The 13,682-nt window shown below is 55.1% G+C and overlaps 1 protein-coding gene across 1 annotated transcript; it reads left to right on the plus strand.

Annotated features, from left to right (window-relative positions):
- The first annotated feature begins 5,578 nt into the window (after positions 1–5,578).
- On the plus strand, positions 5,579–8,148 carry C1QL2 (complement C1q like 2). Its single transcript, XM_084892235.1, has 2 exons — positions 5,579–6,888; positions 7,421–8,148. The coding sequence occupies exons 1-2, from the start codon at positions 6,196–6,198 to the stop codon at positions 7,598–7,600; spliced, it is 873 nt and encodes a 290-aa protein (XP_084748361.1). The 5' UTR covers positions 5,579–6,195; the 3' UTR covers positions 7,601–8,148.
- Positions 8,149–13,682: the final 5,534 nt, after the last annotated feature.

Genomic DNA, 13,682 nt, shown 5'->3' on the forward strand with positions numbered 1-13,682 from the left:
CAGCTCCCTGCAGACCCAGCCAGAGCCAGCTTCTCCGAGGAGCACTACTTAGGCTCCAGCCGTGGTTTCTGAGAGACTTGCTGGGGCTGGCTGACCTGTTGACTCAAATGTGTTGCTGGGCTAATGGGCCTGGCGGGCGCTCCCTCCGTGGCTCCTGAGAAAGGCTGTCTGAATATCTTCAGGGGCTGGAGTGTCTCCCCCCGCCCCCGCCCCTCTCCCTCCCTGCTCCCTTCAGCTGTGGGCTCAGGAGCTGAAGCTGGAAATGGAAGAGAGTCCTCAGATCCTGAGGGCCCAAGCCTCTTGGGGCAGCGGGAGCTCTGTTCTCAGCCTGGCTTCTGCCTGGCAGGACTGGAGAGGCTGCGGTACCCATACCCCCAGAACCTCAAAGCCTCTGTGTTTAGCTGCCAAATAAGATAAAAAGAAGATTGCCTGGGAGAGTTTCAGGGCCAGGCTTGAAAATGACTTACATCACTCTCATGTTCTGTGGGCCAGAGTTCAGTCACATGCGCGCCCCCCCCCCCCTTCTGAGGGGGAGTCTGGAAGATACAGTTTGGTTCTGCCCAAGGGGAAAGGAAATGGTTCGAGGAGCATACAGCATTATCCCTGCCACAGTCCCGGGCGACCTCCATGTGGCCATGCTCACTGCATACCTCTTTGTCCTCATCTTACCCTACCTCTTAGCAGCTTTCTAAGTAAGTGATCATATCTTCCTTCTTGAGTTGCTCTTCTCTGTAAACCCTCCCTAGTGTTCTTCTTTAGTGTGGCAGCTTCTTCTCCATCTCTGCTGAAGATTTCCCTTTCTCCTCTACTTACTTTCCAAGATGACTGCGTTGGAGGGCTGGTTCTTCATGAGGTTGGGTTCTCTCTTTCCATCTACCAATCCCTCATTCTTCATTCCCAAGGCTACGAATACCATCTGCATCCTGAGGACTCTCGGGTGTATATTTTCTTTTTTTCTTTCATCTCTGAGTCTCAGACTCAGGTCCATTGCCCCTGTGATGATTCACCAGATGGTTCACTGGCATCCCAAGCTTAGCATTTACTGAACTGAGCTCATAAGTCCTTTAACCTCCCACCTCTCATCTACCACCCACACTGTTCTTTCCTAACATCCCCCTTCTTGTGTTCATTCACCCAGTTGCTTAAGTCATATCCAAAGAGTTAACCTTGATTTCTCCTCTTCCTCCTCACTTAACTTTCACTTCAGATCCATTATCAAGACCCCTGGCTTCCATGTTCAAACTACATTTATAATTCACCCCACTTCTCTTCTATTATCCCACACCAAATCACCATTACCTCCAGTCTGGATTATGCAATAGGTTCCAAATTGGTTTCCTCATCTCTACTCCCTCCCTGACAACATTCACCACAGCAGCCAGAGTAATCTTTGCAAATGTACATCATGTCAACCCCTGCTCAAAACTCCTCTGGAATCTCTTAATTGCAACCAGGATAAAAGCCACATCTTTTAACACGGACTCCAGGGCCTTGTATAGTGTGACATTTTGTGTCACGCTGACCTTCCCCTTGGGGATGGAGCCAAGCGATGGGCCAATGTATTTAAGATGATGTCTCTAAAGAGCTTACAGTCTAGTTGGGGGTGCAGGTCTAATTCAAGAAAAGCTTTCCAATAAACAGCCATGCCAGAGAGCAGCAGTTCAGATGCATGCCCAGGTGACAGAAGCAGAAAGAGGAGGCGGGCCAAGGAAGCCTTGCAGTCAGCTGGGAGGGAGGAGAACCACACCTATCACCACTGCACACTCGGCATGCAGCCCCATGCCTGGTATACAAAGGGAGTCAATGCATATTTGCTGAACAAGTGAACAACACAGGCATGAATGAATAAATGACTTGATTTCTTCCCTATGGAAGCTCAAAGCCTGGTGGGGGAGGCTAAAAAGCAAACATTTAGTCATGACACATGATGGCAGGGGTATGTACATTCAAGGTGCCCTTTTTTAATCCTCACCTGAGGATACGTTTTTATTGATTTTTAGAGGGAGGGAAGGAGGGAGGAAGAGAGAGAGAGAGAGAGAGAGAGAGAGAGAGAGAGAGAGAGAGAGAGAGAAACATTGATGTGAGAGAGAAACATGGGTCGGTTCCCTCCCACATGTGCCCTGACTGGGAATTGAACCCACAACCTATGTATGTGTCCTGACTGGGAATCAAACCTGCAGCCTTTCTTGGAGTGTGGGATGATGCTTCAACTAACTGAGCCACCTGGCCAGGGCCTTTTAAGGTGCTCTTTACCTTCAGGAATTGTCAACTCTTCTTGAGGAGGGTTCAGGGAAGACTTTGGACAAGAATATGACACTTTGCTGGGACTTGAAGGAAAATTAAGGATGAGTCCAGAGGGATGAGCAGAGACAGGCATCCGAGGCTGAAGAGCACTAAACTACAGTGCGAGGAGAGCACTGAACAAACCAGCGTGTGATAAAGTGTCAAACTGCATGTCACAGACCACAGAGCAATGAGGGGTGAGAAGGTGCAGGTGACTGAGCATCAATGGTTGTTGGTGGGTGAAATGCAGGCTGGAATACTAAGGGCAATTTTGGGCAGATTTGAGTCATTATTAAGCCTGGAATATAAAACTATGGCCAACATGGAAGGCTATATGCTAATAAAGATCATAATTAATATTAATGAGAAGACAGTCACTGATGATGTGGATCACTCGTGGGAGAGCAGAAGCCAGGGGGATGAGGAGGTGTCAAGCATGCCAGCAGGGCACTCTGTCTGGCTCCATCACCGTGGGAGGAAGGGCGGGTGAGCAGGGGAAGGACCCCCGACTGATGTGGCTGGATGGGAGGCTGCCTGCTTTGCCTTCTCTAGCTGCTGCTGCCCTGGCCCCTGGAGGAGGACTGGCCTTGGGGAGACCTCCTGCCTGCAGGGCTGTGGGTGCTCCAGGGCTGAGGTCTGCGGGGGTGCAAACCTGGGTCTCACACATTTGCCCCTCCGTGCTTCTTCCCTGTCCAGATCCTGCAGGGACAAGAAGTCTGGAATTTGGGCATAATGGGCTGCAGGGCTGGGCAATTCAAAGTGAGTGTCTGCCTGAGAATGCCTGTCCAGGGCGAGCTGGGGACCAGAGGCACTCTGGACAGTCTTGATAAATGGCAGGAGCCAGAGCAGGGCAGCCTGAGAGGAATGGGAAGGACAGTATGGCCTCCTTGTCGGTTTTAGAAAAAGATAGAGCATGGGGGTGATCTTTGTGTCTCTCTCTTGTACAAACCATAAACTCACCCCTCCCATCCTACTTCCTGCCCACATGGCTCATCTTTGTGCTCTTAAGCATGATGGTGGAGGTCTAAAGTATCAATGTTCATAATAATAACTAACCTTTACTGAGCCAACTAGAGTTCTAGGCCTTTAATTAACTCACTTAATCTCTAAACAACTTGGGAGTAGGTACTTTTGTCATCCCCATTCTACACACATGGAGACTGAGGCTCAGAGAGATGAAGCAATTTGCCCAAGGTCTCACAGATACAAGGTTGCAGAACTCAGATTGGAACCTGAAAGTGTGGCTCCTGGAGCTCACTAGTTCCAGGTGTGGCCCCAGCGAAGGGAAGGGAAGGGAAGGGGAGGGGAGGGGAGGGGAGGGGAGGGGAGGGAAGGGAAGGGAAGGGAAGGGAAGGGAAGGGAAGGGAAGGGAAGGAGAGGGAAGGGAAGGGAAGGGAAAGGAAGGGAGGGGAGGGAAGGAAGGGGAAGGGAAGAGAGGGGAAGAAAGGGGAAGAAAGGGGAGAGAAGGGAAAGGAAAGGAGTGCTACCAGGACTCACAAAACCAATGGCCAGGAACTAGCTAGTGCTGCATTCACTGCCAGCGCCTCAGAGCCCCTGGACTGGCTGTGAGGAGGAGTCTGGCTCTGTCATATGGGTGGAGGTCACTGGCAAGCATCTTACATTTTCGGAGCCTTTGTTTTCTCATCTGTATAATAGGAGAACAATTGCAAATCCATAAAGAGGAGTGAGTGAAGGAGCATGTACAAAGTACCTGAGCATCATAGTAGGTGCCTAATAAATGAGTTTCTTAACCCCTTCTCTCCTGAGTCAAGTTTGCTTCAAGCTGTTTAATTATCTTTTCTACAAATGTGTACTGAGGGCCTACGGGGTGCCAGATCTTCTGTTAATCCCTGGGAGATACATCGATGAAGGAAGAGGCAGGAGTGACTTGAGGTGGGGTGGGGTGGGGTGGGGAAATGGCTCAGAGTAACCAGGAAGAAACAAAATGGATTTTTAAGAAACCCAGGAGAACAGGACACTTGAAAATTTTCTCTTGAAACAATAGCCTCAGGAGGGCGCCAGTCAGTTCAGAGATGCCAATGCTGTGTCCCACATTGATAGCACCAAGGGGCAGGATGGGGGGAGGGGTACTGGGAGAGAGGACGGGTCTTCTGCAGGGGGGGGGGGGGACCCAGTGCACGCTGTATATCGCAGGCTGGGGCAGGAGACCTGCCCAAGTCACAGAGCTGCTGGGGCAAGAGCAGAAGCAGAGGGCAGAGCTTTTCATTTCTGAGCCTGAAGTCTTCCGGTCACGGTTACACAGGAGCACTCACTTCCTCCCTTTATCCTCCCGGCTGCACTGGAGATGGAGAATTCTCCAAATCTGGCGGCACAGCTTATTTAAGATTGTAGCTCAGAATGGCTTTGGAGTGTTTTCAAAGTTTTTATTTTATTGATGAGAGAGAGAGAGAGAGAGAGAGAGAGAGAGAGAGAGAGAGAGGGAGAGAGAGAGAGAGAGAGAATTGGTTGTCCCACACATTTATGCGTTCAGTGGTTGATTCTTGTTTGTGCCCTGACCAGGGATGGATCAAATCAGCAACTTTGGCCTACCTGGAGGATGCTCTGATCAACTGAGCACCTGGCTGGCCGCTGGAGTGTTTTGTAAACTAACCACCCCCACCTCACTAGGAAGGTGCGTGGGATGTCCAGGCGCCTGTCTGAGGGTCGGGCTGGCCTGCTAGCCGGGCGTCGGAGCAGAGTGCACCCAGGTCACGCCAAGCGCTGAGTGTCCATTTGTATCTCTAAATGGGCTTTATATAGAGGACAAGGCCCAGGCGATTTTCTGGCCCAAGAGCGGGCTGAGGCTAACAGACGCCTGTATTTGGCCTGAGGGCTAAAAAGAATCATTAAAAGAGTTTGGAGCTGTAACAGCTTGGAGTCCTCAGCTAGGCGTGAAGGGCCTCTTAAAAGCGAGGCTTACTCCTTCCTGGAGAAGTAGCTGGGGAGGGGTGGGGGGTGGGGGTGGTTCAGGAGTCCTGGCCGCAGGGCCTCCCGGACTAAGGCTGTCCTAGGTGGGCTGAGGTTTGGTCCTGCTTGCAGGCAGGGCGATGGATTCAGTGATTCTCGGAGGACCTCGCTGGCTGGCATCAGGATTCTGGCTCCTTCGTGGCCATGTGGAGCTGCCTGTGCGCTCGTGAGTGCGCCCCTGAGTGTCGGTGAGTGGCTGGTGGGCGGCGCGCGAGTGGCCTCGGATGGGTGTGTCTGAGGCGCCGGCTCCCGGATGCGCCCGCTGCGCCCACTTGTGGCTCCCGGGCGCCTCTGGGAAGAGCAGAGCCTCAGCCGCCTCTGCCGGGGACTCAGCCCGAAAGGAAAGGGAGGACAGGAGGCCGATGCGATGAGGGCGCCGTCTCCCCAGTGATGGCAGCGCACGCTGCCCTGCCGCCGCTGCTCAGCCCGGGCTCCTGACGTCAGGGCAGCCGGGCCCCCTCCGCGCGGAGCCCGCAGCCGGAGAGCGCGCCGAGCGGAGCGCACCGCAGAGCCGGGCGCCCCACCTGCGAGCCACCCGCGAGCCCCGCGCCCAGCCGGGCAGAGCCGCCGCTCCGAGCCGGAAGCCACTCCCGCCCTCGCTCCAGGCCACCTGCGGACCCGGGGTCGCCCGGCCGGTCCGGGGCCCCGCCATGCGCGCCGGGCTCCGCGCCTCTCGCTCCGGAGCAGCCCGCGCGCCGTGAGCGCCGGCGCCGGTGCCGGGGCGCCTCTCCCTGAAGTCGCCGGGCGCCCGGAGCGGGGGTCGCCACGTCGTCGGGGGTGCGGCCGGGACCCGTGGAGTCGGCCCCCGAGTTGGGGGAGCGGGGCCGCCCGCGCCGCCCCACCATTACCTCCTCGGGGGGCAAGGAGGAGCTGGTGGCGGCCGCTCCCCCGCGGTGGCAGCGGCGGCGGCGCGCCTGCCTGGCGGCCGTCGGCGTGCTCCTGGCCATGGCGCTGGGGCTGCTGATCGCGGTGCCGCTGCTGCTGCAGGCGACCGCGCCCGGCGCCGCGCACTACGAGATGATGGGCACCTGCCGCATGATCTGCGACCCGTACCGCGCGGCCCCCGGCGGAGGGCCCGCGGGCGCCCAGGCGCCGCCGCCCGGCCCCAGCACCGCCGCCCTGGAGGTCATGCAAGACCTGAGCGCCAACCCGCCGCCCCCTTTCGTCCAGGGACCCAAGGGCGACCCGGGGCGGCCGGGCAAGCCGGGGCCGCGGGGGCCCCCCGGAGAGCCGGGCCCGCCTGGACCCAGGGGTCCCCCGGGGGAGAAGGGCGACCCCGGGCGGCCCGGGCTGCCGGGGCTGCAGCTGACGGCGGCGGGGGCGGCCGGAGGGGACGGGGCGGCGGGCGGCGGGACCCGGGGCGGCGGCGGCAGCGACCCCGAGGGCGAAGTGACCGGCGCGCTCAGCGCCGCCTTCAGCGGCCCCAAGATCGCCTTCTACGTGGGCCTCAAGAGCCCCCACGAGGGCTACGAGGTGCTCAAGTTCGACGACGTGGTCACCAACCTCGGCAACCACTACGACCCCGCCAGCGGCAAATTCAGCTGTCAGGTGCGCGGCATCTACTTCTTCACCTACCACATCCTCATGCGCGGCGGCGACGGCACCAGCATGTGGGCGGACCTCTGCAAGAACGGCCAGGTCAGTGCCCCCCCGCCCCACAGCCCCCAGACCCCCGCCCCGACTACCCGGGAGCCAGTCCCTTTCTCCCCGCCGGCCGGCGAGCGCGCCCGGACTCCGCTCCCCAAAGCTCCCGGTGGCGTTTATCCCCGGGTAACCGGGAGGTTGTGCCGGGAGAGCCCGGACCCCGCCACCGAACCGCACTCCCCGGCGATGTGCGCGCCCCGCCTGCAGCCCCCGGGCTCTGGGAAGCCCCTTCCTTCTCCAGCTGCCCCGGGCAGGCGCTCGCCCCTCGCTCTCCTTCCCTCTGCTGCCGGCCCTGGCCCCCGCCCTTCCCCGCGGGGCCGGGGATCGGGAAGTCCCAGCTTTCCTCCCTCCCGGACGCCGGGAGGAAATGGGCTAAGTTGCAGAGAGAAGGTGGAGCCTGGGTGGGAGCGTGGACTCCGGAGCCGGAGCCTCGGGCAGAAGGCCGACCAGGGGCGCGGGGTGGGGGCCGGGAGGGGCCTGGGCAGACTGCCCAGACCCGACCCTCAGCTCGGCCGCTCGCCCCCAGGTCCGGGCCAGCGCCATCGCGCAGGACGCGGACCAGAACTACGACTACGCCAGCAACAGCGTGGTGCTGCACCTGGAGGCGGGGGACGAGGTGTACGTGAAGCTGGACGGCGGCAAGGCGCACGGAGGCAACAACAACAAGTACAGCACCTTCTCCGGATTCCTCCTCTACCCGGACTAGGGCGCCTGGAGCTGGGCCCGGGGGCTTCCCGCAGCCTGTTCCCTGGCGAGGATCCCTCACGCTTCCTGACGCTTCTTGACATGTCGGAAAAGACACGTTCCCGCTGTCCTCCCTGTCCCGCCCCCATCCCCAGTGTGTCTGCAGCTCACTATGCTCTGGGCAGCGCTCCTGGCCTTGGGCCCCCATCTGGGGAGGGAGAGGGTCACTCCAATGTGGTGAGAGGAGCCTGAGTCTGAACCCCAAAGGCGTGGACAGCAGCGGTGGTGGTGGCAGCACAGTTTGCAAACCTGATTGGACTGGACAGGCTGGGCGGAACTGCCCTCTTTCAGTCTCCCTCCTTCTCCCAGTGCCCAGGGGCCGAGCCTTCCCACCCTGGCCAGTGAGATAGGCCAAAGCGCGCATGAGCTCTCTGGGGAGTCCAATGCTCCTGCCAATCCCCCTGTCCATCAGTCAAAACCCCACCGCGCAGAATCCCAGCCAACGGAAATCCGCCTCTCCGCAAAGGCCTGACTCAGACCCGCTGCGATGCATTAAATTATGTTTCTAGACCACGTGCTCCGATGTTTTTGTCAGGGTGGCCCCCAGACCAGCCCTCCAGACGTCCACTTTGACATGAAGACATTACCTGGGCCGGGAATAGCCCCATCTATGCCTGCTTGTCAGCCACTGCCCTGTCCCGCCACCGAGATGGGAGACAAGATGTGAGGAGGGATGATAGAGCGCCCACCCTTCGGGGAGATGGTATTTCTCCCCTGGGTTGCCTCCCTGAACTGGAGGGGCCCAGAGGAGGTGGGCAGAGAGAATTAGAGGCAGAGGGAGAGGGCTGGCTGAGACTCCAAGTTCACAGCCTTGTGGGAGGAAGTCAAAGAGCAGGAGTTTCTGGAGAAGGAAGGGGTAAGGGAGGCAAATGGGAGGCAGGGAGGAGGCACTTGCCAACAGGTGGTCTCAGATGTTTGTCCCTAAAAAGATGTAAAAAGTCTTCCCCCCCCCACCCAGAAACCCACCCACCCAGGCATAAAGTCCTCAGGACCCATCCATTTGCCCACACCACTGGCTAGGCCCCTGGTTGACAAACTGCGGCTCAAGAGCCACATGCAGCTCTTTGGCCCCTTGAGTGTGGCTCTTCCACAAAATACCATGGCCTGGGCGAGTCTATTTTGAAGAAGTGGCATTAGAAGAAATTTAAGTTTAAAAAAATTGACTCTCAAAAGAAATTTCAATCGATGGACTGTTGATATTTGGCTCTGTTGACTAATGAGTTTGCCGACCAGTGGGCTAGGGTCACAGCTCTTACAAGAGCAGGTAAACTGAGGCAACCTGGGAGTCATGCAGCTCCCGGAATTCACCCAGAACTATCCCTGGGGGAGGGAACCCTTTCCGAATCTTCCCTTCCCACTTGCACGGTGCCCTGGCACCTGATCTGAGCCCCATTGTGTGTGGTCTCCTCTCGGCACTTTCCACCCCATCCCACACACACAGCGAGGGAAACAGCCAGCACCGCTTTGGTTTTTTTTATTTACCTTTTGTTTTGTTTTTAGATCATTGAATTCCAATAAATAATAAATTATCTACAAAATAACCAGTTAACAACCTGTTAGTACTGAGTTCATTTTGACCAGTTGTTTGAAGAGAAATGTGTGCACACGGAGGCAATCCCAGAGTGTGTGTACTATGTAAAGCTGGAGACACACACACACACACACACACACACACACCATGTGGATATAGTGTGGTTGTCATCACTAGTCCATGTTACACATGTGCACACATACATGTATTCATAGGTCAATGTGGGTGACAATGTTCATGGCTGTATGTCTGCCCCCAAATCACATTGGGCTCAACTTTAGTTCCTGGAGGACACTAAAAGCTGTGATTCCCTTTTAAAGACAATTATGCCCCAGCTTCAAGACCCGTTGCTGTGGCTATTCCTCTTGATGCTCTTATTTTACTTGAATAATGTTTTATTGTCATTAACTTAGGTATTAGTAATGATCGAATCTGCTTTGAATCCAGGGATAAAGTTCTGAAAGAGACAGCAAGGCAGAAAACAAACTATCACCATTCCCCAGTTCCCGACTGAAACTGAACCCAGCCCTGCTGACTGGGGAGCCCAAGCCCAGCTGAGCCCAGGAACTGGGGAGGGCAGAGTCGGGCCCCATCTACAGTTGCATAGTATACATTTCTGATACCTTGTCGATTGTATCATTCAGAAATGCAATTAAAACCAAATGTCTGAGACCCAAATGAAGTCTAATTGCTATGGATCTGCAATCCCCAGCGGGGCCCTAATTCTTTTTGACTCATTTGTCCCCTTCTCCGATGAGATGGAGCTTAGACACAAAGCCCTCGGTTTAAATTTCAAAAATTAAAATTGACATGCAGCAGCGGCTTTCCCAGGAGGGAGTGGGAGGAATTTCTAAGGAGGTGCCTGCACCCAGCTTCATCCTCTGCATTAAGAAGCAATTTGTACTTCTAACAAAACCCTCACCACTCCCTTTTGGTGGAAGGGCAGTGGGAACGCCTTGCCCAGATCTGGCTGTTCATAAAACTTAGACACATTTGAATCTGAGATTCCTCCATCGGTATTCCCCAGTGCAACCGGGCTCCTTGCAATTCTAATGCCCAGGCTGCCAGGAGGTGCTGTCAGCAGCTAAGAGGAGATAGATTGATGAGGTGGTGGCAGCAGGCAGCAGGGCCAGGTCAGGAGCAGCCTCTTTCTGTCTGTGTTCTCTGCATGGCCCAGGCAGGCCCCTCATGGCTCCGAGGGTCAGGCTCCCATGATCTTTCTGGAGGACTCCCTGGGAGGAGGCAGGGAGGGTGGGGAGGGCAGGTCTCCCACCCCTGCCACGTTTGCTTGCCGTCATCCTTGGAGTGCATGTGGAATGCAAGCAACCCTTTGCCCAGACATTTGCTGTTCTTGCCTCTAGTTGAGTAAGCAGTTGTTGTCAATCCGACTTATACAAGGTTGTTTAAATTTCCTAATTGCTTTCAGGTCCATGATCTCTGTGTTCTTAGGTTGGGATTACAGTGCTGGCATGCTGAGGGAAGTAGCAAAGGTATCTTTCTGGCCCTGGGGGAGGTGGGGAAATCACGGCTCGGAAAGGTTCAGTTTACAAAGCGTATAAAAGACTGAGCCTGGACTTGAACTCAGACCTCCAGGCCTGGGGTGTGTCTGACTGCACAGATGGGGTACATCCACCTCCCAGAATTCCTGAGTCTTTGAGAGGAGAGCAGGCAGGTGGGGCAGACTTCTCGCCTTCCTCTCGGTAGGGGATCTCAGCATGCTCTGCAGGGCCAGAGGACAGGAACCAGCCCTGATCCTTGGCCCAGGATGCTCCCAGAGAGTCCTCACTCCTGAAGCATTTGGCTGAATATCCTGGCCTTGGGCTCAGAGTTGATGACCCAGCAGGACCCTTAGGTCACAAACTGCAAATGAAGCATTTGCACCCATCTGTCTCCACCAGCAACCCCTTTTCCTGAGGCTCACGGACCACCTTCTCCTGTAGCAGCTCTCCCTTCGTCCTCTCTGGATGGGGAGGGGACATCTTGCAGGTGCAGAGGGTTTTGCTGAAGTGAGCATGGCCGCTCCTTGTGGGCAAAGGGCCCTTTCTCATTCCCGTGGTCTGCGTCTATGTGACCACTTGTTTTCAGGACCGCCTACGTGCATGAGATACACACCTGGCCCAGAGAGTCGGAGAGAAGTTATGCCTCTGCTGCATTTTCCTCTTATCTGTGCGAGCAGATGGCTCTGCTGGGCAGCCAGGACAAAGCATCCAGGGCTCCCTCTGCATTAAGCCTGATGACCTCACGGAGGGACCACATTGGGCACTGTGGTGACCAGTTGCTCCGCAGCTCACCAATTCTATTGGACAAACACTTTTCAGCACTCACACCCAGCATGCCTTTGACTGATGAATCATTTATGTAACCTGTCAATCCACACCTTAAAAAATTCTATCTTTTTTATATTTATATTCATCAGAGGATCTGCACGTCCGAGTCAGTATCTATATTCCAGCTGGCTAATCACATTTGGAGACGGGTGTCCTCTCACGGGAATAAAAAGAAACAAGGGTCCGTTCATGTGTTTCCCTCCGACTTGCCATTTTCCCAGAATCTTAGGCAAGAAAATCTGTTCTTTCATGAGTCACAGCAAGACTGTGCACTTTAACTGTCGGACTGCACAGTTCCAATCCATATTTTAACTATTAGTGATGCTGAGCTTTCTCTCCTTTTTAGATTAAAAATAAATAAAATGAAAGTTTCAGTATTTCCTTCTTATGCCTGATTTTGAGGCTCTGATGTTGGCACTGGCACCTCTTAGAATAAAAATGGACCGGGGTGCAGCACTGGGCCCCGGCCTGCTGCGGAGATGGAGCTGGCAGGTGGAAGTGGGGGTTTGGGAAGTGGGAATGTTCTGCTCTCTGTCCTGTTGCACTCTAATGAAGGAGGGCACTGCCCGAAGGAGCGTGCATCATAGCAGCAATTGCAGAAAATTATATGAGCAGAGGTTTTTATAAACACCTTTTATTGTAATAATTTCAAAAATAAATGTAAGATGGTAGTAAGCCCCATGTCTATCACTCGGCATTGACACTGACCCAATCAGGGTCAATCAGACAGAATTACAGCTGTATTGATTAAGACCTTATGGTGCACCAGGAATTGGCATGAAGGCACAATTGCATTCTTACAACACCCCCCTGAGAAGTAAGTATTGCTATTAATTCCACTTTACAGACGAGGAAACTGAGGCTCAGAGAGGTGAAATGACTTGCTCAAGGTAAGGGCCAAGGTCTTTCTGACCCCAGAGCCCCAGCTCCTTTGTGAATATGGCCGGGACAGGGAGGTGAGACCTTGGAGACAGCACAGTAAGGGCTCACTGATACGGCTAGCCTCCCCGTCAAGCACTCTGAAGGTGAAGCCCTTTCTGTAGAGGCCTCCAAAGCACCTGCTCTCTCCTAACACTGTAATCAGGCTCTCTCCCGACTCCTCACTCTCCCCCTTCTTACAGCCCCACACACCCGTCATGCTGGTCCCTCTACTGGGATCCTCTCCTCTGGGTGAGCTCCTGTCCTTGCTCTTACTTCAGGGCTCAGCTGGCACATCACTTCCAGCCTTCACCCTGGTGCCCACGGGTTTCCTCTTCCCCTCTTCCCAAAGGCCCATAGAATCCCGATCTTCTCTCCCATGATGCCTGTCTCACTATAATCACACATATAGTGTCTGTCTTCCCATGGACTGTAGGCTTCACAAGGGCAGACCCAGCGTCTGTGTGGGTCACCGCTGAATACCCTGCCCCTTGAAGTTAGAATGGTGCCTAGAACACAGAAGATGCTTAATACATGTTTGTGAAATGGATGGGTGGGTGGATGGATGGATGGGTGGATGGATGGATAGATGGATGGGTGGATAGGGCAATCCTGGAGATTCTAACGGGGTAGATTTTAGAAAATTTTCCAATAGGGTGTCTGATTTTATTATTATTTTTTATTGAAAAATACATTTTTATTGATTTCAGAGAGGAAAGGAAAGGGAGAGAAAGATAGAAACATCAATGATGAGAGAGAATCATGGATCGGTTGCCTTCTGCACACCCCCCCCCCCCCCCCCCCCGGGGATGAAGCCCGCAAACTGGGTATGTGCCCTGACCAGGAATCAAACCATGTCCTGACCGGGAATCAAACCATAGGTCGATGTTCAATCACTGAGCCATACCAGTCGAGTGGGTGTCTGACTTAATAGTGGGGTAGAGGGTGGGGATCTTCTTAGCGAGCTGAATACTGCTCTTAGCCAATGGGCCCCTTGGCGCCTCACCCCCGGCCCTGAGTTTGTGAGGTTTGGGTGAATGGGGAAGACAGTGCGCAAAGGAGCATTTATCTCAACCCTCAACGTGCTTGTTACCCTCCAGTTCTAACAATCAGCAGGATGACATGGGCTATGACCACTGCCACCTGCGCTGACGTAGGGCCTCCCGAGTCCCTCAGCCTCCTGGGCTGCTGGGCAGCAGCCTCACTTCCAGTGGGCCCCTCAGACGGTGCTTTTGCCGTCCAGGTTCTTTTATTCTCCTCAAATGAGT

Source organism: Pipistrellus hanaki, assembly GCF_964339955.1.
Source record: "Pipistrellus hanaki genome assembly, chromosome: 8".
NCBI classification, from domain to species: domain Eukaryota; kingdom Metazoa; phylum Chordata; class Mammalia; order Chiroptera; family Vespertilionidae; genus Pipistrellus; species Pipistrellus hanaki.